Source organism: Mustela lutreola, chromosome 10 (assembly GCF_030435805.1).
Source record: "Mustela lutreola isolate mMusLut2 chromosome 10, mMusLut2.pri, whole genome shotgun sequence".
NCBI lineage: Eukaryota > Metazoa > Chordata > Mammalia > Carnivora > Mustelidae > Mustela > Mustela lutreola.
Window position 1 is genome coordinate 9,117,922 of NC_081299.1, and position 24,189 is coordinate 9,142,110.

The following is a 24,189-nucleotide window of genomic DNA, read 5'->3' on the forward strand; positions in this document are numbered from 1 at the left end:
TGTCTTGTGAACAAAGAAAATAATGGCCTTTTTCCCATTGGACCTCAGTGGGGTCCCTCTGTGGGGATGGGGTCCTGGTCTAGTTACATTCTGCACACTACACCCACAGCTCAGTGCTCAAGATGTAGCATTTGCTCAATAAAATGATTGGGGAGGGGTGGATGAAGACCAACTGAAAAAACCACATGGTATCAGTTTGAGCACAAAGATAGGATTTTTTGTGGAAACCCCTTGGGCAAAGGGGCAGACAAGCACTAACTGGAGCCCAGGGGTCTAGGCCCAAATCAGAGTGGATTCAAATCCCAGCTCTCCCACGTGGACAACATTAAACAGCCACTTAATCTCTCCTTGCTTCACTGTTCTCATCTATAAAATGGGTGTAACAGTGGTCTCTGTTTCAAAGGGCTGCTGTGAGAATTACATGAGTGACTACATGCAAATATCTCTGCATGGGCCTAGCCCATCAGCACTAGAGTAATAGAATTAGTCCTAGAATGTAATCATCTCAACTCACCCTTGTTAAATAACCCTAACAATGATGCCTCTCACAGGACGACAACACGAAAATAAGGTCCTTCTGGCCCTGCATTTGCGGTGGTTATTGTTGGTTTGATTTGCTTCTGTGGGGTCGGTTTGGCTCCTGAAGAATCAGCTTCCCCCTTAAGGAGACTATTTATCTGCAGAGCCTATCACCATGGAGACAGTCAACAGTAGGGAATCCAAGATCACAGCACCTCTCCCTGGAGGCTGAAAGTAGTCCCTCGGGCCTGTTTATTTTGTGAAATTGGCAGGGTGTCATCATCTGTACCCACTCAGAAGGGTAGCTGGGAAGATGAAAAAGATACCCTGAACTCAGCAACTACATAACATCTCCCCACGCCCGAGACCTGGAACTGTGTCAAGTCCAAAGCCTCGGGGCGAACACTTACCATGCAGTTTTTGACTGCAGTAAGTCCACAGTCATTCTCTACCCCGAGCTGGAAGGTCGAGACCAAGTACTCAACCCGAGTGCTCACTGGAAACTGGGTGGAAGAGAGGAGGAAGGTAAGCAAGGGGAGAAACTGGACCGAGGGCTCCGGGGAAGACCTGGCAGGCAGAGGAAGGATACGAGGTCATTATTATTTCCAAATTAAGGGTCATAGGTGGTTACATCTTAAGAATGTGACTTTAGGATCTCTGTGCTCTTCATAGGGGAGTTACATTCAAGCCATCATCAAGATCCCTATTATATCTTGAAAATGTCGTAACAGAGGTGTCAGTATAGTTAAGCCTCCCAGCATTATTTACAGTGGAGTGTTTCTAGGTATCTGGTGTTCCCTGTCCCTAATTCCCCTGAACCTTGATTTGAAGAACACAGGCTCTCCCTGGTCTGGCCCTTCCCAGAGTGTGGTACATGCCAAGGCAAGCTTGTCACTGCTTGCACTGATGTCCAGGGATGAGCTGTGGGCTCTCTGACACCTGTTCCACAATCTTGCCCTGCCTGTGCATTTCAGTTTTTACTTTTCCAGTGTACTTTAAAGGCCAACACAAAAATACTTGGCCTCAATTGGCCTACTTGAAATTGGGTATCTGTATTTGTGATGGCAGTGAAGACTGAGCCACTTAAATTTCTGCAGAGACAAGGAGATACCCTCATGTCTTCTTGGGAAGTGGACAAGGAAAAGAGAACAAGATACAATTAGCAGCTTTGGTGTTAGTGTGGGGAAGGTTGTTGGTGACGTCTGAGAACTGGAAAAGGCTGTTTTCAGGGAGAACATTTGCATTCATCACCCCTCCGGCTAGATGTGGCCTGTGGCCATTGTTAGTTCTTATTGCACTTGGCCTTATTTGGGGGGCAGATATGTTTAAGAGAAGGTTCAAGGGCAAGGAGAACTGGCTGAGCAATCCGTCTAGGCTCCTGTGGGCGCGATAGTACCCAAGGATACTATGGGCTGGTCCTACACCTGGAAGAGATTGCATAAAGAGAGCAGAGTTGGAGTGATATAAAAAACATGGCAGACTAAGAAGATCTAGCTCCTTACTCTCTCAAAGAAACACTGAAGAAACAACTATAACCTATCCAGAATAATTACAGAAGATCTCTGAAAAGCAGTCAAAGGTCCATAGCAAATGCCCAATTTAGAAAGTCACATTCAAGATGATAGGAAATGTCATCATATTTTACCTTGCTCTTTTCTCATTTTCTCCTTAGAACAGTAGGGTAGAGTGTAAGAGAAATAGTGGCTAAGTTCCTAGTTCCTTCCCTTGAACCCAGAGAGAGTGGAGCAACATTTTAATCTGTCTGGAGGCTGCTTGAGGGATTGGTACCCCTGCTTTGCTTAACTCAGAGCTCAGATAGGGAAAACATGTCATAGTTCATCTTTCAGGCTAAGAAAACTGTTGAAAGCAAGGGTAGTTACAGCAGGTGAAAGCTGCTAGGGGACTACAAACCTGTGAAAGTCTGAGGCCAGGAATTACAGGTGGAGCAATGCAACAGAATATAAAAGGCCTTGAGAAGAACCAGGGGAGACACTCTTTGGGAAATTCAGGATTTTATTTTTAGTTTTTTTTTTTTTAATTTAATTTTTTTTTTTTTTTTTTTTTTTTTTTTTTTTTTTTTTTTTTTTGGTGTTCCAAGATTCATTGTTTATGCACCATACCCAGTGTGTGGATTTTAAAGTAGCTGTGTATATAAACCAAATAAAAAAATCAACGCACACAAACACACATACACACATACACAGGTTCAGGCAAGATGAATGTTCAGAAAGCTCCTAAGAACTCAAGACTTCATTCATCCTGGAACACACCCTGTTAGTGGCAGTCTTCCCTTAAATGGACTGGGCAAAAACCTTAGAACAACCACCTTAAATATGCATAAAGAGCTAAAAGAAAACATGAACAAAGAACTAAAGGAAATCAGGAAAATAATATTTGAACAAAATAAATATCAATAAAAATAGAAATTACAAAAAAATCAAACATAAATTATGAAGCAGAAAAATATATTAACTTTATTGAAAAAAAATCATTAGAGGTATCTGAAAGTGGACTTGAAAAAGCAAAGAAAGAATCAGAGAACTTAAGGAGAAATCATTCAAAATTCTTGAGTCTGAGGAGACAAAATAAAAAGTAAAGAAATGAGATCAGAGTCTAGGGACTTATGGGCCACCATCATGCAGACCAGTATACACATTATGAGAGAAAGAAGGGAAAGGGGCAGAAACAATATGTGAAGAAACAATGGCTGAAAACTTCCTAAATTTGAAGATAAGACATGTATCTACAAATCCATGAATCTCAGTGAACTCCAAAAGGAAACATCCAAAACACCCACACAAAGACATAGTATACTCAACCTGTTAAAAGTCAAAGATAAAAGAATTTAAAAGCAACAAAATCTAAATGATACATCACGTACAAAGTAACATTTATAACATTATCAGTAGACTTCTCAGCAGAAACCTGCAGGCCAAAAAGAGATGGGGTGATGTATTTAAAGTGTTAAAAAAATAAAGCAAAACAAACAAAAAAATTCATAACATTTATCCACTGAGAATAATATAGCTAGCAAAACCATCCTTCAAAAATGAAGGAGAAATTAAAGCATCGCCAGGTAAATAAAAACTGAAGCAGTTCCTGACCACTAGGCCTACCCTACAAGAAATGGAGCAATATTAGACAGTAACTCAAAGCCATATGAAATGAAGACCTCTGGTAAAGAGAAACACATGGACACATATGAAAACCACGGTTATTATAATTTTAGTTTGTAACTCCCCTATATTTATAGGATTTAAAATAAAAATAATTATAAATACATAAATATAAAAATAATTATAAATCTATGTTAATGGGTACAAAATGTATCAAGATGAAGTTTATGACATCAGTAACACAAAATGGGAGGTGGCAGAGCTGTAGTGAAGCAGAGTTTTTATGTATGAGCTCGGTCAAGTTGGTGTCCATTTAAAATAGGTTGTTAAAAAGATCATTATAACTTTAGAATGGTATACACAACCCATGATAAATCTACAAAGAAAATATCTCTAGGATATACGCAAAAGGAAATGAGTAGGAAATAAAGACACGTCACTGAAAATGATCAACTAAACACACACAAAAGAAGTAATGGAGGAAATGAGGGACCAAAAAAATCCTCTAAGAAAACAAATAACAAAATGGCAAAAGTAAGCCCTCCCCTGACAGTAATTATTTTAAATGTAAATCAATTAAACTTTCAATCAAAAGACATAGATTGGCAAAATGGGGGGGGTACTCAAAACCTAAGATGCAACTATGTGCCACCTCTGAGACGGTCTTTAGATCTAAGGGCATAGGGCATGCATGGTTGAAAAGGAAAGGACAGAAGAAGTTATCCATCCAAATAGCAATCAAAAGAGAGTGGGTTGGGTATACCGATATCATTAAAAAAAAAAAATAGACTCTAAGTAAAAAATTGGTATAAGAGCCAAAGAAGGACAATGTATATTGAAGAAAGGATCATGAAGAAATAGAAAATCTGAATAGATTTATAATGAGAAAGAAACAAACGTATCTCCAAAATACAAGTCCATGACTAGATGGTGTTTTTGGTGAATTCTACTTAGTGTTTGATTACCATGGCATAACAAAGGCCATATATGAAAAGCCACAGCTAACATCATACCCAATGGTAAAAGACCAAAAAAACTTCTCCTCTAAGATCAGGACTAAGACAAGGATGTCTGTTTTGCCAGTTCTATTCAATATAGTATTAAAAGTTTACGCCAGAGCAATTACGCAAGAAAAAGAAGTAAAATGCATAGAAATTGGAAAGGAAGAAGTAAAATTATCTCTGTTTGCAGGTGACAGGATCTTCTATGTACCAAAGCTTAGAGACCGCATAACAAACAAAACAAAAAACCCAGAAAAAATTCTGTCAAAACCGATAAATGAATTCAGCAAAGTAGCAAGATACAAAAATCAACATACAAAAATCAGTTGCATTTCTATACACTAACAATGAATGATCTAAAAGGGGGACCAGGGGCACCTGGGTGGTTCAGTGGGTTAAAGCCTCTGCCTTCGGCTCAGGTCATGATCCCAGGGTCCTGGGATTGAGCCCTGTGTCGGGCTCTCTGCTTGGCAGGAGACCTGCTTCTGCCTCTCTCTCTGCCTGCTTGTGATCTCTGTCTGTCAAATAAATAAATAAAATTAAAAAAAAAAAAGGGGGGACTAAAGAAAATTCTATTTATAAGAACACACACACACACACACAAATACTTAGGAACAAACTTAACCACAGAGGCAAAAGATTTACATAATGAAAACTATAAAATATTGTCAAAAGAAATAAAACACAATGTTAATAGATGGAAAGAAAGCCAATGTTCATGGACTGGAAGACACAATCTCGTTAAGATGTCAACACTACCTAAAACCAGCAACAGCATCAGTGTAATCTTTATGATTTTTTTTTTTGCAGAAATTAAAAAATCCACCCTAAAATTCACTTGAAATCTCAAGAAACTGAATAGCCAAATTAATATATTTTTTTAAGATTTTATTCATTTATTTGACAGACAGAGATCACAAGAAGGCAGAGAGGCAGGCAGAGAGAGAGGAGGAAGCAGGCTCCCTGCTGAGCAGAGAGCCCAATGCAGGTCTTAATCCCAGGACCCTGGGATCATGACCTGAGCCGAAGGCAGAGGCTTTAACCCACTGAGCCACCCAGGCGCCCCGCCAAATTAATCTTGAAAAGAAAACAAGTACAAAGTTGGAGGACTCACATGCTCTGATTTCAAAAATTACTACAAAGCTACAGTAACCAAATACTGGGATACTGACATAAAGGTAGACGTATGAACAGATGGGATTAAAGAAAAAGAACTCAGAAGTAAGTCCTCACATATCTGGTCAAATGACTTCAAAAGGACTGTCAAGATCATTCAATGGTGAAAGGACAATCTTTTCTACAAAAACTGCATATCTAAATGTGAAAGAATGAATGTGGACCCTTACCTTACACTAGATATAAAAATTAATTCAAAATGGGTCAAAAAACCTAGATGTAAGATGTAAAACTCTTAGAAGAAAACATAGGAGAAAAGCTTCATGACATTGAGTTTGCAATAATTTTTGTGTGTAGGACACCGAAGTCATAGATAACAAAAGAAAAAATAGATAAATTGGACTTTCATCAAAATTGAAGACTTTTTATGCATCGAAGAACACTATCAACAGAGTGAAAGGCTAACTCCTGGAATGAGAGAAAATGTTTGCAAATCTTATCTATGATAAAGGCTTAATATCCAAATATACAAAGAACACCTACAACTCAACAACAAACCACAATTAAAAATGGGGGGAAAAATTGAATAGATATTCCTCCAAGTTATGCAGATGGCTAATAAGCACATGAAAAGATGCCTAACATCACTAGTCATAAGGGAAAAGCAAATCAAAATCACAAGATACCACTTCACACCCATTAGGAAGGCCATGATTAAAAAAAAAAAAAAAGAAAGAAAGAAAGAAAAGGAAGTAGCCGGTGTTGGTGAGAATATGGAGAAACTGGAATGCTTAGTGGGAATGCATAATAGTGCAGCTGCTTGTAGACAGTATAAGTACTACTAAATGCTAATGCTAAAAACATTAAACATAGAAGGGCCATATGACCCAGCAATTCCATTTCTGGGTTTATACCCAAAAGAATTGAAAGCAGGATTTTGAAAAGAGATATTCCTACATTCATATTCATAGCAGCGTTATTCACAGTAGCCAAAAGGTAGAATGGATAAGCCAAATGTAGGGTATGTATGCAATGAAATGCTACTCAGCCTTCAAATGGAAGAAAATTCTTACACATACTACAATGTAGATGAACCTCGAAGACAAGCGAAGTGAAAGAAGCCAGGCGTTGAAAGACAAACACTGTATGAGTCCACTTGTGTGAAGTACCTAGAAGAGTCTAGTTCATGGAGACAGAAAACAGAATGGTGGGTGCTGGGGGCAGAGGGAGGGAGGGAGCTGTTTAATCGGTTCAGAGTTTTAGTTTGGGAAGAGGAAGAAGTTCTGGGGACAGGTGATGACTGATGGTTGCACAACCATATGAGTGTACTTAATGCTCCCGGACTGTCTAAGCAAAAATGGTCAAAAAGGTAAATTTTGTTATGTATATTTTTCCACAATAAATTTTTTAAAAAATGAACCAGGAAACACAATATAATGGGAGGGGGGAAGAGTGGATCTGGGAAGAGGTAAAAACAAAGAAGAAAAAGAGAAGAAAGAGGCCAGCAGGAGGGGAGAACAGGGAGAGAGAAGATGAGGGAGCAGGTTCAGACCATGAGAAGTGGTCCCGGGACACAAGAACTTTTCCTGAGGCATAGGGTGCCAAGTGCCTGAGCATGGTCCTTTCTAAGCTCTGGAGGGAAGGGGCAAGGGTAAGCCTGCCTCACGCAGGACGCCTTGGGCTCCAAGGTTAGCCTTTCTCTGCCCAGCTTCCCCTAGCCCAGGAGGGACGGGGCTGCTGCGGGAATGTGAGAAGGCCTACCAGAGATGTTATCTTGACTGTTTCATCTTGTTCCAGTTCACCAAAGCCACTGAGAAAACACCTCAGTGCATTTACAGAAAAGAATATGTCCCCTTCCCGGACCACAGACCAGACCAGATCTCCAGGTGGTCCGGCAAGAGGAGAATTGAGGTAAGAGGGAGTGGCGGCCCCACACTCAGGCTGGGCTCTCCCGCCAGCACTCGGGAGTCCCCACCTGCCAGCTTCTTCGAAGCTCAATTCCCCCTCGGGGGACACAGGAGTGATCTCTTGAGCTCCTTCCCCAACCTCGGGGCCTGCAGATGGCATCCACCTTTATTTACAACCTGCCAAGTCTCCAGCTGGTAGCATTCTCCCTGCCCTGTATCCCAGCGCTCTTCTGGATCGTTTCCCAGTTCCTCCACACTTTCCTAACAGGTGTAGGTAAAGGGTGTGGGAAACAAACAAACCAACGAACAAGGTAAATACTGAGTTTAGGGGCACGTCATGAGAAATCACATAGGGTCCTCCAAAAGCGAGTAGCGGGGATGCTTGGATGACAGGATTTTTAATCATCTATCCCCCAGCTTTCTGTTCTTTTGTATAAAAAGTCAGGGGTCATTCTGCCCTCTCTCGCTCATTGAGTGCTGGTGCGTGCCCTTGTGCTGCAGTTCCCTGGAGAAGGAACCAGGGCACTATGACCTCAGGGCATGTCCCCTACTCTGACCCCACCTCCCAACCCCATACCTGCCTAAGCTCAGGGCGGGGGCATGGAGTGAGGGGTGGGCATGGCCAGCACGGGAGCATTTGGAGCTGGAAGGGACCCGAGAGATTGTTCGGCTCAGCACCCTCATTTTCAGATAAAAGGTGCCCGGGGTGTGGTGAAGGTCTTGTCGGAAATAGCATAGCTGGTTGGTAAGGGACTAAGCAGGTGGCTGATCTGCAAATCAAGCAAGAAGTATCCTCGAGTCCCTCTTCACTGTCTGCCAGAGTGGACTCTCTGTTGCCTGCGTTTGGGGTCACGTCCGTATAAACAGCACCACGTTCTCAGCTCCGTCCTGGCGTGCCTGGGTTGCGCTGATATCCCCGGAGCACGCTGGCATCCGCAGACCGTGCTGGGGCTCTGGGGCTGCTGATCTTTACCATGAGTGTGCGCCGAAGACCCAAGTGCGTGCTCATAGAAGCAAGTCGAAGTAAGAACCTGTGATCTGGGGCTCCTTTTCCCCAGTCGTCCATATAGAAGAGGTACTTAGCCTAGTTCTTGATACACATCCGTGCCCTCTCTTAAAGACTTTTGGACTCATGACGAACCCTGATGAGGAGATAACCACACACACGCACTTCTTTGGAATCTGTTTAAGTGGCACCTGGGTGGCTCAGTCGCTTAAGCATCGGACTCTTGATTTTTGGCTCAGATCCTGATCTCAAGGCCATGAGAGCGAACCCTGCACTGGGCTTTCCGTGGTTGGCGGAGCGTCTGCTTGGGAATCCTCTCTCTTCCTCTGCCTCTCCCCCTGCTCTCTCACCCTCAAAAATAATAAATAAATAAGTCTTTATATAATCTGATTAAAATTAAGAAGCCCCCTGCCAACATACACACAGAATAGACCCAAGCAATCAGATAACATATCTCCAAGGACTCTGTTCAGATCTCCTGCTTGTGGGCGTGGACCTAGGACAGAGCTCGGCCGCTGCACAGCTGTTTCAGCCCATCGGCTCTTCCCGGGCTTCATCCTGCTCTTTCTCCGCGGACAGCCAGCTCCCATCCCCACATCACTCTGCCTCCTCCTCAGGCAAAGGCGCATCTGCTCTTTCAATCAACTATGTGTGGATTGATGGGGTTAGCCTCCGCCACGGAGGTCCCCCTTCCTGTGCTTTTCCACTAGGCAGGTCTATTAATCACAATTTTTATGTTCTGTGTTTTAGATGGTTTGACATTTTAAGGGCTGTGCTAACCCTGGACAGACTGCCCTCCCAGGACAGGCTAGTTCCTTAGGACAGTAAGCAGCTTGCCTGCAAGCATGCCTTTAGGATACAAACCAACCAACCCAGATCCCATACTCGAACCGTCTCTTTGACATAATGCTCCCATGCCAAGCCGATATCCCTTTGCCTTAAATCACTCCAGGGCCAGACTCCAATAACCGGAAGCACTTCTTTAGCCCAAAGCCGGCTGAGATCATTTGAACTCTGCATCCCTAAACTTCTCAAACTTGCTAAACCTGCCTCACCTGTTCCTTCCCTTAGAAACTACCTGGAGGTCCTGGGCCATGCTCTCTCCTTCTGTGACCCTGGGGCACCCTACGTGATCCTGGGTGGTGGTGCCGCCTCCTCTCGGGAGGAAAGTAATGAACTTTTCAAATAATTTCTTTCCGAGGCACTTGTCTCTCTGTCACCTGACCATCCCTGATCAAAACAAAGATCCCAGGTGTGTCATCAAGACAGTTGGGCCATGCCCCAAACCAAGAAGAACAGCAAGAAAATCTCTTTCTCCTTTCCCTGCTGTGATACATCCTCATTGCTTTCCTGGAACCCCTCCAACTTGCTTTCCCTGGCATTGGAAATGTACTCCGGGCACCTGGTGAGGCAGACCTTGGGATCCCCTGTGTCTGTGCCCGTCCCCCGTCTCCCTGCAGCATTGTGATCTGACTTATTTATTACGTGCAGCCGGCATTTCCAGACCAGAGCAGACACAGATCTCCCTGACTGCTCCAGACAAGAGGACAGGCATGGAAAGCCACATTATCCTCCCCTGTAAATCAGTCCAGTCCCCCCAAGATCTCCTTCCAGGGCCGAGAGGATTTTCTGGGGAAAGGCACTGATGCAGGCAAAGGTCTCAGAATCAGGAGGACATGGCTTTCTTTTCCTTGTAAATAACTCCCACCAAAGAAATCCCTCCCCGCGTTTCCAGCTGAGGGAGCCGTAAATCCTCAGCGGGAGAAGGCAATTTATGGGGCGTTCTCTGACTCTTCCCATAGTAACTGATTGAAATAGAAGGTGTGTATGTCAGGCCTGGTATTCAACGTCTTTCCCTGGCCATGGAAATAGGCGCTTGGATAGGGGAGCCTAGAGACACATCGGAGGATGTAATTTCAGATCACAGGGGCAGCTGTGAGAGGGCTCTGCAGCTTCCTATTTGGCTCGGTGTCCTGCCTTTCATTTTAATGTGTCCCCATAGCCCATTCTCGGGATGAATTGAGTGGACATACACAGGGGGGTCCTCAGAGGTGGCAGCCCCCAGGGCTCAGGCAGCAGCACTTGCCACCAGTGCCGCACACCTCCCTTGCAGCAGCGTCTGCCTTGCTCCGATCCGTTAACATACCCGACCCCCCCCCCCCCCCCCCCGCCGTGTCTGTCCCTCCAGGGCCTCCCGTACAAACACCTGATCACGCACCACCAGGAGCCCCCCCACCGCCATCTGATCAGCACCTACGACGACCACTACAACCGGCACAGTTACAACCCGGGCCTGCCCCCACGTCGCTCCTGGAGTGGACACAAGCTGCTGTGGCTCCCAGAGAAATCAGACTTCCCCCTTCTTGGTATTCGTCTAATTCGGGATTCCGCCCCGTGCCGAAAGACTCACCCAGAGAGGGTTAGAATGACACGAGAGGGGGCGAACCCTATTGACCCTCAGGGCTGCTGCTTGCCACGGAGGTGATGCTGGCTGTGGGTTGGCGCCCTCCCTTGCGCACCGCGGTGGCCTCGGTTTACCGGGAGCACGGGTGGCAGGAGTAAGAACACTGAACTCAGATCCATCATCTTTGCATAGACAGTGACGACCAGGTCCCCGGTGCCCTGCCCTGACTTAGCACCTGGGGGACACAGGAGTGACAGATGGGGAGAAATCCCTGCCCCTGGGGAGTGTCATCCCAGATGGTCCGGGATCGGACACTGTTCATGGATGACTTAAAGTCTGGCAAAAAAGATCATTCTGGACTGGGGTATGTGTCACGAGGGGAAGGTACCCAGTAAGGGCCACAAAGTGAGGCAGTTACCTGTGACTCTCCTTTGGGTGGAAGGAGAAGGGATGGTCTTTCTGGAAGAGAGAGTTGAGTTGATAGGAATTTCGGGGGGAGAGAATCCCAGAAGAGGAAATAGTGAGTGGAGACACTCCACAGCAGGAAGACCGCTTCAGGGCTCCCAGGCCACCACAAGGAGTGTGGGTTTTGTCCTTCCAAAAGCAAGAGAACTTTGAGGGCATTTTGTAAGAGAGCGCCTTGACCTGATGGACATTTCAGGCTACCCTCATTCTTTGCACGCAACTTTTTGTACTCCTACACTTCGATGCCAAGGGACCTAGGTCCGATGGTGAGGTGCCTGTCACTCCTCATGACTTCTGCAAGGGTTTCTCCCTGGGATGAGTCTCACAAGACTGTACTGCTCCCTTCCCTGCTAGGGTAGGACAGTCCCCCAGGAGCTGGCAGGTTCACCGTCCACCACTCGTGGGGCTGCGTTTTCCAAGGCCTACGTACCAGCTCCTGTTCCTCCTGAGTATGCTGACAGCGGGCCCCACCCTGAGCCAACACTCCTGCAAGCCCTTCTTCCCTCCGGAGCTCTGCAGCCCCGAAAAGCCTCCAGGGCCTCATACCACACATCCCCCCTGGCCGGTCCATGGCCCGTTCACCCAGACGCAGCTTTCTCTTGCAGCTCCCCCTACGAACTACGGACTCTATGAGCAGCTGCAGTGGAGATGGCTGGCACCCCAGGCTGCCCCGAGAGAGAGCATTTACACCTCGTCCTACCCCAGACCACCACGGCATGCTTTGTCCCGGCGCGAGCACGCCATCCCTGTCCCTCCCCCTCGTCTGCACCCTGTCCCGCGCTTCTGAGAGCGGCCACTCCACGGGCAATGTGAGCAGAGCCCACCGGAGACCCGCTGTGCAGTTGGACCTGTCAGGCAGCAGGCGGCGGCAGACACACTCCGAGTTTTCGATCTGGCCCCGCCAAGGGTCCCCTAGACTCATGGTCTGTGTTTCACGGATCCCTCCCCTCCTCCAAACCCTCAGGTTCCTTTCTTTTCCATCTCACAATTAAAGCTCTTTGACACAATGGAGTGCCATATATATGAAGAATCCTTCGGAGGAGCAAAAGACCCTCTCCCTCATCTCTCATGAGGGGAAACTGAGGCCCAGAGAGGTAACATGTTCCAGGAAGGAGGGTCTGGTCCATACAGAAGGGGATCTGAACATGAGACCACTGCAGAACCCCACGGAGTAGTATAATGTGGTTATGGGAGGGCACCCCGCAGGAGCTGGCCTTCGGGGAGGGGTCCAGCAGGGGTGTGCTGAACCCAGGGCTCAGAGGAAGCGAGACACACAGCATCTCCCTCCCACCTCCGAGCTCTCAAATCCTTTTCCGGGTTTGAGGATGGGGAATTTTTCAGCAAGTGTTTCAGAAGGAGGATGGACCCCCGGACAGAAGATCTGGGGCTGTGTCCTGGCTCAGGGACTGGGTGCGATCGTCGTTGCCCAGGATGGAGTCCCCCGAGGCACGTTCTGCCACCTGACATGGCGTCCAACCTCTGGAGAAGCACGATGGCCCGTGTCTTCCCAGAATGGGCTTCTCTGCCTTCTGCCTCCACCCTGCCTGGCTGCGTTCATTACTGGAGGGGAGACGCTAGGTGTATTATCCTTGGCTGGACGAACGAATGAGCCATTGTCTCTTCTAGGGCTCCTCTCTGAACCCACGCTGTCCCTCACTCACCATGACCCAGTCCTGTTCCCCACTCTGGGTCCCATCTAGCTGCTTCCCTACACCCCTGCCCCAAGGTGGACCTCTGTCCAGACCCCAACCCATCTGGATGCCCAAAGACCCTTATTCTTCCCAGAACTCAGCCACTCCCACTTCCAAGTCAGAGACAAGTGAGCCCTGCCCTCCCCCTAGCCGCAATCCTCCTGCTAGCATGGGAAAGGAGGTCACCCTCTGTAGCTCCATCCTTTAGAACGTGGCTGTCCACCAGGGCAGGGAAATAGTACAATTCTGACGCCCTGCCAGCCCATCTCACATCTATCACTACCAATGGGTGTTTTTTCTGCTTTGGAGAAAAAGAAATGACTAGAAGTATTTTTCCATGGATCTTTTCCTTGACGTTTTTGGCACCTGCTCTAGCAAATGATCAAGGTAGGGGGGGAAGGAAGGGGAAACCTGATCTAATATTTATTTTGGGTTAAACAGGCAGTTCAACAAAAGCCAGGGTCTAGGTGTAAATGAGATTATCTCATTGACTGTCTTTACCACCCTCCATGGTAGGTACCCCCAGGCAGGAATTATAAATGTCATTTCTATTTACAGAAACGGGGAATAAAGTGCAGACACAATGAAGATTAACCAGCAGGACCAAGATTGCACAGGGAGTGAATCCTAGAGCTGGGATTTGAACCTAGGTGGGCTGGTCACAGAGCAGGCATGCTTAGCTCTTGTGCGAAACTGTCTTTTCAAAGAAATGAAAGCCTTGAGACCAGCTGATTGCATCAGTCTGCTGTGCGCTTGGCTCAGGGACACATGTGCATAGTTGGCTGTGATTCTGGTCCAGAAATAATGTGACTCAAAGCAGAGGAAGACTGGCTTTGGGCCGTCCCTTTCAAGGACACCTGCTGACTCCAGGCCTCCTCTAGGTCAACCTCCGCACACTCTAGAGCCATCGCTCATTCTTCCAAAAGTCTGTTCACTGACCCTGTCTTCCCTACCACACTCCAATTTCCCTGAAGTTCGAGCTGGGCACCCACGAGGCGCTGAGTCATGTTTGCAGGAAGAGTGGTGGGGAGGAAGAGAAAGGGGGATCCAAGTGGTAGCGGGGGACTGGCACCCCGCTGGCCCTCCTCGCTCCTCCGGCGGCTGCTCAGCGATCCCATAAACATCCTTTGAGGCACAATCGAACAGGGCACTGACATCACAGAGGCTTCCATCGGGTAGAGGACAGGGATCTAAACAAATACAGGACAGGACAGGACAGGACAGAGTGATGTTGGGGACCAGTTTACAGAATTCGGGATCTAGGTGGCCAGTGCATCATGAGGGAGATCAGTGCGGGGGTACTGAAAGCAATAATAGGGGAACGGAGACATGATCTAGCAGGGAAGCCTTCCTGAAAGAAGGGGTATTTAGACAGAGGCCAGAATGGGGTGGGGGGAGGGGGGGACTAACCAGGTGAAAGGGCAGGTGGGGAGGGTGGAGAGAGTGGCTTAGGTCGCAGGAACAGCATGTATGAGGCTCCGTGTTGGGAAGGAACTTAGGAGGTTTGTTAAAAGCCTCAAAGATAGTGTATGGGCTTCTTACTGCTGCTGTAACAAATACCACAAACTTAGTGGCTGAAAGGAACACAAGCTTATTCTCCTACAGTTCCGGGGGTGCAAAGTCCACAGTGGGTTCTTCAGGAGGCTCTAGGGGTGAAGGGGTTCCTTGCCTTTTCCTGCTTCGAGGGGATACCTACACTCCCTGACTCATGCCCCCTCGCTCTTTGCAGACCAGCAAGCAGTGTAGCATTTTCTCTTTCTCTCCCCGTCCTGGGAGGACCCTTGTCATCAAATGGGATGCTGGATCATCCAGGGTAATCCCCCCATCTCATATCCTCAGTCATGTCTGCAAAATTCTTTTGGAATATAGTCTAACCTATTCAGAGTTTCGGGGGATGAGGTTGTGGACACTGGCTGAAGGAGAGGGGGTGTGTGATTCATCTGGAGCCTGTATGCAAGGCAGGAGTCCAGTGCACTGAGCGAGTGTGTTCCATCATGTAACCACTGAGACGTATCTAGTCCTTTCCAGGTGACTGGGAAGGTGGAGGGGCCATGCGGTGGGGCAATGAGCCCCAGGACTGTGGCTGCGTGCACGGGTCAGCACTCCTTGGCCTTCCACAGGGGCACCTGTGTGGCTCAGTTCGTTAAGCATCTGACTCTTGATTTTGGCTTAGGTCATGATCTCAGAGTTGTGGGATCGAGCCCCGTGTCCGGCTCTGCGCTCAGCATGGAGTCTACTTGAGATTCTCTCTCTTCCCAAGCCCTCTCCCCAGATAGATAGATAGATAGATAGATAGATAGATAGATAGAATAAACACTACCGTGGCCTGAAGTACTGGCATCAGATTATTAAAAAATTGAAAATCAGATTGAAACACTGTAACCAGATGAAGATGAATGAATCAGACCGCGCAACCCACAGCAGTGGCCCCAGTGAAACCAGGCGGGGGAGGAGCGCCCTGTCTTTTTCGAAGGAGTGAAAAGGAGAGTGAGGGTCTCTTCTCCACACCCCTGCTTCAACTCGCTTCTCAAGCCTGAGCAGCATCAGCGTGGCTGGGCAGGGGTGGGGTTCTTGCCCTTTGAGTTTGTGGACAAGTGGGGTGTGGGGTGGGGCCGAGAAGTCACATTCCTGGAAAGTTCTCAAGTGATGCTGTTGCTGCTGGTCTGGGGAACATACCTTGGGAACCACTCCAGGAGGCTGCCCTCTTATTTTATTTGTGTGATCTCTTTGGAATACCAGATTCTGCTGTGAAACAGTATAGCAAACACCTGGACCGGACTTTCTCTAAGGCTTCCCAGCAACAGTGGGAGCCTATGTCTCTGGGATGTATTACAAAGTATGAAGTGAGTAATGCGTTGCCAGATGCTGGAACAACACAGTGAAAATTTCCAGAGCACCGACTGCGGTGCCTTAGAATGCCAGTTTCACTGGGGACAGGCTGTGTGACCTTGAAGAAGTTACGGCCCCTCTCTGAATCCCTCTTCCTCTAGCAATGGGTACCATAACTATCTCTAATGCAGAGAGAAATACTGAGCCCAGAGCTTGGTACATAATAAATCCTCCCTAAATGGTGGCAACTATTGCTCAACAAAAACAATGGACAAATTTTCCCAGCACCATTTATTGAAGAGACTGTCTTTTTTCCACTGTATATTTTGTCCTGCTTTGTTGAAGATTAGTTGACCATAGAGTTGAGGGCCCATGTCTGGCTTTTCTACTCTGTTCCCCTGGTGTATGTGTCTGTTTTTGTGCCAGTGCTGTGCTGTCTTGGTGATCACAGCTTTGTAGTAAAGCTTGAAATCAGGCAACGGGATGCCCCCAGTTTTGTTTTTCTTTTTCAACATTTTCTTAGCAATTCAGGGTCTCTTCTGATTCCATATACATTTTAGGATTGTTTGTTCCAGCTCTTTGAAAAATGCCGGTGAAGTTTTGAATGGGATGACATTGAAAGTATAGATTGCTCTAGGCAGTATAGACATCTTAACAATTTTTATTCTTCCAATCCAAGAGCATGGAATGGTCTTCCATCTTTTTGTGTCTTCTTCAGTTTCTTTCATGAGTGTTCTGTATTTCCTTGAGTACAGATCCTTTACCCCTTTGGTTAGATTTATTCCCAGGTATCTTATGGTTCTTGATGCTATAGTAAATGGAATCAATTCTCTAATTTCCCTTTCTGTATTTTCACTGTGAGTGTATAAGAAAGCAACTGATTTCTGTGCATTGATTTTGTATCCTGCCACATTACTGAATTGTTGTATGAGTTCTAGTAGTTTTGGGGATGGAGTGTTTTGGGTTTTCCATATAAAGAGAAGAGAGAAAGTTGACTTCTTCCTTGCCAGTCTGAATACATTTTATTTCTTTTTGTTGTCTGATTGCTGTTGCTAGGACTTCTAGTACTATGTCAAACAACAGTGGTGAGAGTGGGCATCCTTGTCGTGTTCCTGATCTCAAAGGGAAGGCTGTCAGTTTTTCCCCTTTGAGAATGATATTCGCTGTGGGTTTTTCATAGATAGATCTTATGAAGTTGAGGAATGTTCTCTTTATCCCTAGCACTACTGGGTATTTACCCCCCAAAGATACAGATACAGTGAAAAGAAGGGCCATCTGTACCCCAGTGTTCATAACAGCAATGATCAGTTGCCAAACTGTGGAAAGCACCAAGATGCCCTTCAATGGACGAATGGATAAGGAAGATGTGGTCCATATACACAATGGAGTATGATGCTTCCATCAGAAAGGGTTAATACCCAACTTTTGTATCAACATAGACGGGACTGGAGGAGATTATGCTGAGTGAAATAAGTCAAGCAGAGACAGTCAATTATCATACGGTTTCACTTACTTGTGGAGCATAAGGAATAACATGGAGGACATTGGGAGAAGGAGAGAAGCGAGTTGGGGGAAATCGGAGGGGGAGATGAACCATGAGAGACTGTGGACTCTGAGAGACAAACTGAGGGTTTTGGAGGGCAGGGGCTGGGGGGTTGGGTGAGCTTGGTGGTGGGTATTCAGGAGGGCACGTATTGCATGGAGCACTGGGTGTGGGTCATAAACAATGAATGTTGGAACACTGAAAAAATAAAATATAAAATAAAATAAAGTCAAGAAAACAGCCAAGGCCATGGAGGGCAGTTGAGACCTGAGGCAGAGTCTACTCCTGTGCCAGCCATTGCCTCCACTGAGACAGGATACTTTTTACCTCGGAACCAGGCACTTCAGGAGCCAAGCCCCCCCCCCCCCCCCCCCCCCCCCCCCCCCCGTGCAACCCCGGTGCTGTCCCGCTGGTTGGGACAAGCCTGCCTCCTGCTGGCCGATTTGACACCAACATACAGGCAGCTGTGGTTTCAAATTCAGGGTCTCTGAGATTGGTTCTAACCTCAGATGTGAAAACAATTCAAAACCAGATTTTTTGATTGTTCTTGGAAAACATCTGACAGCTGGTGGTGAGCCTGGGTGTACTGATGCTTAGAGAATTCAGGCATGAATTTTTGTTAAAGTTTTTATTTTAATCACCTGGTGCTCATCACGAAAAGTGCCCTCCTTAATCCCCATCCCCCACCTCCCCCCCACCCACCTCCCCTCTGGTAACCATCAGTTTGTTCTCTATAGTTCAGAGTCTGTTTCTTGGTTTCCCCTCTCTCTCTTTTTTCCCTTTGCTTGTTTGTTTTGTTTCTTAAATTCCACATCTGAGTGAAATCATACGGTATTTATCTTTCTCTATCCTATTTCACTTAGCGTAATACTCTCTAGCTCTATCCCTGTCATTGTAAATGGCAAGATTTCATTCCTTTAAATGGCTGAATAATATTCCACTATTGGAATGTATATACACCACATCTTTATCCATTCATCAATCGAGGGACACTTGGGTTGCTTCCATAATTTGGCTCTTGTACATAACACTGCTATAAACATAGATGTACACGAACCCCTTTGCATTAGTGTTTTTGTATTCTTTGCTTAAACACCCAGTAGTACAATGAGTAGGTCATAGGGTGGTTCTATTTTTAAGTTTTTGAGGAACCTCCATACTGTGTTGTCTTCAACTTCTTTCACCAGTATTTTATGGTTTTTAGAGTACATGCCTTTCACCTTCTTTGTTAGGGTTATTCCTAGGTATTTTATTATTTTTGCTGCAATTACAGATGGGATTGATGCTTTAATTTCTCTTCCTGTTGCTCCATTATTAGCGTATAAAGATACAACAGATTTCTGTAGATTGCTTTTTTGCTCCTGCAACTTTACTGAATTCACTCATCAGTTCTAGCAGATTTTTGGTGGAGTCTTCGGAGTTTTCTTTGTAGACTATATAGCCTTTTGGTTTTTCACATCCTATATAAATCGCAAAAGCTTTACTTCTTCCTACCACGTTGGATGCATTTATTTCTTTTTGTTGTCTGATTGCTGTGGCTAGGACTCCAGCGCTATGTTGAATAAAAGTGGTGAGAGTGGTGTCTTACTTCTGACCGTAGAGTGGGAAGCTCTCAGTTTTTCCCCATTGAGGATGATTTTAGCTGTGGGTTTTCCTATATGACTTTTATTACACTGAGGTATGTTCCCTATGAATCTACTTTGTTGAGGGTTCTTATCATGAATGGATGTTGTACTTTGTCAATTGTTTTTTCTGCATCTATTGAAATGATCATATATACAGGTTTTTTTTATCCTTTCTTTTATTGATGTGATGTATCACACTGATTAATTTGCAAATATTTAACCTCACTTGCATCCTAGGAATAAGTCCAACTTGATCATGGTGAATAACTTTTTAAAAATACATTGTTGGATTTGGTTGCTAGTATTTTGTTGAGGATTTTTGCCTCCATGTTCATCAGAGACATTGGCCTGTAATTCTCCCTTTTGTGGTGTCTTTATCTGGTTTTGGTATTAGGGTAATGCTGGTCTCATAGAATGAATATTGAAGTTTTTCATCCTTTCCTATTTTGGGGGAATAGTTTGAGAAGAATAGGTATTAACTCTTCTTTAAATGTTTGGTAGAATTTTCCTGTGAGCTATCTGGCCCTGAACACTTGTTTGTTGGGAATGTTTTGATGACTGATGCAATTTTTTTGCCGGTAATTCATGTTTCAGGTTTGGTAGGTCACATGTTTCTGGGAATTTATCCATTTCTTTCGGTTGTCCCATGTGTTAGCTTACAGTTTTTCATAATATTCTCCTATAATTATTTGTATTTTTGTGGTGTTTATTTTTATTTCTCCTCTCTCGTTTGTGATTTTATTTTGGTCCTTTCTCTTTTCTTTTTGTTAAGTCTGGCTAGGGGTTTGTCAATTTTATTAATTTTTTCAAAGAACCAGCTTCTGTTCTCATTATTGTGTTCTATTGGTTTTTTTAGTTTCTGTATCATTTATTTCTACTCTAATCTTTATTACTTCCCTTCTTCTGATGGTTTTTGGCTTCTTTTGTTGTGTTTTTTTCTAACACCTAAGGATGCAAGACTTGGCTGTTTAAGATTTTTCTTCCTTCTTTTTTTGTTAAGACTTTATTTATTTACTTGAGAGAGAAAGAGAGAGCACGAGATGGGGGAGGGTCAGAGGGAGAAGCAGACTCTCCTGCTGAGCGGAGAACTTGAATGTGAGGCTTGGTCCCAAGACCCTGGGATCATGACCTGAGCCGAAGGCAGATGCTCAACCAACTAAGCCGCCCAGACACTCCAGATTTTTCTTGCTTCTTCTTCTTTTTCTTCTTCTTCTTTTTTAAAGATTTTATTTATTTGACAGAAAGAGAGGTCACAAGCAGGTGGCAGTGGGGGAAGCAGGCTCCCCACTGAGCAGAGAGCCTGATGCGGGGCTTGATCCCACGACACTGAGATCATGACCTTGAGCCGAAGGCAGAGGCTTAACCCACTGAGCCACCCAGGCACCACTTTTTCTTGCTTCTTGAGGTAGCCCTATGTTGCTATATGCTTCCCTCTTAGGACCATCTTTGCTGTATCCCAAAGGTTTTGGAGTGTTGTGTTTTCATCTGTTTCCATGTACTTCTCTAATTTCTTCATTTATTTCCTGGTTGAGCCATTCATCGTTTAGCAGAACGTTGCTTAAACTCCAAGTAACTGTGGTCTTTCCAGATTTTTTTTCTTGCGGTTGACTTCCAGCTTCATCATAGTATTGTGGTCAGAAAAGGGGCATGGTATGACTTCCGTCTTTTTGTGTTTACTGAGGCCTCTTTGGGGCCTAATATCTGATCTATTTTGGAGAATGTTTCAGGATCACCTGAAAAGTTGTGTATCTGATGTTTAAGGATGGGTTATTCTGAATATATCTGTTAGACCTGTCTAGTCCAGTGTGTCATTCAAAGCCAGTGTTTCCTTGCTGATTTCCTTTTCGATGATCTGTCCATTGCTATAAGCAGGGTGTTAATGTCCTCTACTATTACTGTATTATTTTTTTTAAGATTTTATTGATTTATTTGACAGAGAGAGAGATCACAAGTAGGCAAAGAGGTAGGCAGAGAGAGAATGGAGGAAGCAGGCTCCCTGCTGAGCAGAGAGCCCGATGCGGGACTCGATCCCAGGACCCTGAGATCATGACCTGAGCCGAAGGCAGCGGCTTAACCCACTGAGCCACCTAGGCGCCCTACTGTATTATTTTTGATTAATGCCTTTATGTTCGTTACTAGCTGTCTTATGTATTCGGGTGCTCCCACGGTGGGGGCAGAGGATCCAGGCATGAATCTGAAGGCACACCCTTGTTGGCTTCCCAGCCTGTGGGGCTCCCTTCCAGGTCCCAATTCCAGCCAGCTGACGAACAGGACGTCTCTGAGGTCTCTGGAGAGACTGGGGTGGGGGGGAACTGTGGTTACCTAGTTGTTCTTCCAGACCTGAAACTAACCCTGGTTAGGGGCCTTGGCTCGGAACATGCTGGGGCTGGAATCCCCTCGCCCCTCCAACCCTCGTCCACCAGGTATAAAATAACAAAATCAGTGGGAGTCCCTTGCAAATCGCTGTTGAATGAGTATAATATGAATAGAATTCTATGGCTTCTGCTGTTCTGTACTTGATTTTATTTTCATCCAATGATGTAATCGTCTGCGATCTAACATGGCCCAGCAGACTTCTTACTTTTCATTAGATAGATGTTCCTTCCCCTTCCTCTCAATCTCAGAAAGTCAAGACCAAGCTCTAGAGGGTCTCTTGCATTAAGCAAAGAGGATCATTTGCACCAAGCTCTGGAGGGTCTCTTGCACTAAGCAAAGAAGGTCATTTGCACCAAGCTCTGGAGCGTCTCTTGCACTAAGCAAATCCTGCTGATTTCACCTCCAGGGCATGCGCAAAGCCGTCCCGGCAGCTGCTCAAGTGCAAGCCAGGATCCCCCATCTAGAGCTCAGAGCTTCCTGGCTGGTGTCTCTGCTTCTCTGTTTACTCCACCGTGGAACATAGTCCAGCAGCGGTGAGGGGAGGCTACCAGGAAAACATGCATCAGGTCATCTCACACCCCTTCTTACAAACTTCCAGTGATCCCCTAGCCAGCCTCTGCCCTCGAGGTTATGTTCTGCCTTCCTAGCCTCTCCCTGTGCTTCCCAGTAGTTCAAGGTGAGACCATTGCGCCTTGCAGGGGACCCTCGACCGCAGCTAACTGACCCCCACAGTGCTCCCTGATGGCTGGAGAGACAGGACCGAGGGACCGTCTGGACAGAGAGACGAGGGAGGAGGTAGGTGAGCAAGGACCTGGCACTTAAGGTTTGGAAAAGATTTTGGAAGAACAAAGGCTTAGAAGACCCAGAGTGTTAGTGGGAAATAGGAGTGTCTAACAGTCTTGGCTGGGATGGTGCCTACTCACTGGGTTTTGGAAATGGGGCTGGAACAGGAGAGCAGGTGGCATCCGGATGGGTGGAAAGCTCGCCTCTGAGGCCTCTCATCAGGCCAGTGCCCAGGTCTGTGCAGGAGAGAGCACTGGGCTGTGTCCGGGTCAGCTCTCAAGGAACTTCCTGGGAATGTGGGCTCTGAGTCACCTCCCTCCCTCCAGAATGGCTCTCCCACCGGCCGAGACCCAGCACGAGATCTCTGTGGAAACGCAAGCTATATGCGGACATGGACCTTGGCTTTCCACTTGGAAGATCAGGGGGCAGCCTTTACTTTTCAAAGTCCCTGTGACTTTTGCTGACTTGATTGTCTGGTAGTGCCTCTTCCAAGCACAGGCCATTGTAAGGAGAAAAAAAAAAAAACTGCACAGGTGACCAGTCCAGGTGCCTGGCCCTGTGGGTCTGGGGTGTGGGGGGACCAGGGCATGGAACCCAGCTCCTCGGGTCCCACCACCACGAGGCTCTAGAGAGACCTACCCCTGCCCCCCAGGCCCCACGTCATCTGCCTGCTTGCCTCGCACTCTGTATTTCCCCCACACTCCATTTAGACAAGGCACTGTAAGGCACTGTGTGTTCCTGACCTCACGATTCATATGACAATTATTCTGAGAAATTATGCCCAAAACAAGACAGAAAAGAGAAGTAAAAGGGATAGCATTTTACAATGGAAGAGATGAAAGCAAGTATTTGCACTTAGGAGCCATTTAGCTGTCTAAACTAAGCCAAGTGAGAAGTGGCAGCGAGAGGGTGACCTGGTGTGGGGACGGACCCCTCCCTGTCAGGTCGCACTGACTGTGCTTGGAGGGCGTGGCCAGGACTAACCAACAATACAAGGAGAAAAGAATCATCACGAAACTCCATCACGAAACCACTGCTTTCCTTTTGGGTAAACTTTGTCCCTAGATCAGCCGTTCCCAAAGTTTGAGTCTCAAGACTCTTTTAGATCCTTAAAATATATCAAAGATCCCAAAGAGCTTTTGTTTAGGGGGATTATGTCTATTAATATGGACCGTATTAATCAAAATGGAAAAATGTTAAGAACGTGTTTATTGATGCCATTACATACACGGTACCCAACCTATCACCCATGAAATATAAATGCCACATTTTTATCGAAAGCAGTCATGTCTTCCAAAACTCAGAAAAAAAAATTTACTGTGAAGCATGGCATTTTAAAAAAATGGCAGCTGTATTGGGATATAATTTACACACCACACAATTCACCCATTTAAAGGATAGAAGTCCATCGCTATGGTGTCCGCACGTGTCTACCTCTGAGTCTCTCTGCAGCGGCTTGATTGGTCTGTGCTCAGACCAGTGTGCTCCCCTACAGCTTGACTCTCTACACATCCTTCCTGGTGAGCTTGAAAGCATTAATCAGACCATGGAAACCTTTCCACGGAGCCTCTCTTTGTTCCCAGTCCCACGTGGTCTGCCGATGCCCCCGCCCGGACTCAGCGTCTTTGTTTCTCTTTTCCAGTTGGCCACCACCTTGACAACATCTGCAGTCTGCCTAGTGACTCAGCATGATCCCTTCTACCGACAAACATTCTTTGCTTGACCAACACTTAGCCAGGCTCCAGAACCTTCTCCTTGGCTCATCTGTGCACTTCCTTGTAAAATTCAGTCTTAGCAAGACTCCTGCT

At 46.1% G+C, this 24,189-nt stretch overlaps 1 protein-coding gene across 1 annotated transcript; it reads left to right on the top strand.

Moving 5' to 3' along the window:
- The first annotated feature begins 718 nt into the window (after window positions 1-718).
- Window positions 719-12,540, top strand: CFAP107 (cilia and flagella associated protein 107). Its single transcript, XM_059136335.1, has 4 exons — window positions 719-1,044; window positions 7,550-7,663; window positions 10,854-11,031; window positions 12,140-12,540. Exons 1-4 carry the CDS (start codon window positions 931-933, stop codon window positions 12,319-12,321), a joined length of 588 nt encoding a protein of 195 aa, XP_058992318.1. The 5' UTR covers window positions 719-930; the 3' UTR covers window positions 12,322-12,540.
- The last annotated feature ends 11,649 nt before the right edge of the window (window positions 12,541-24,189 follow it).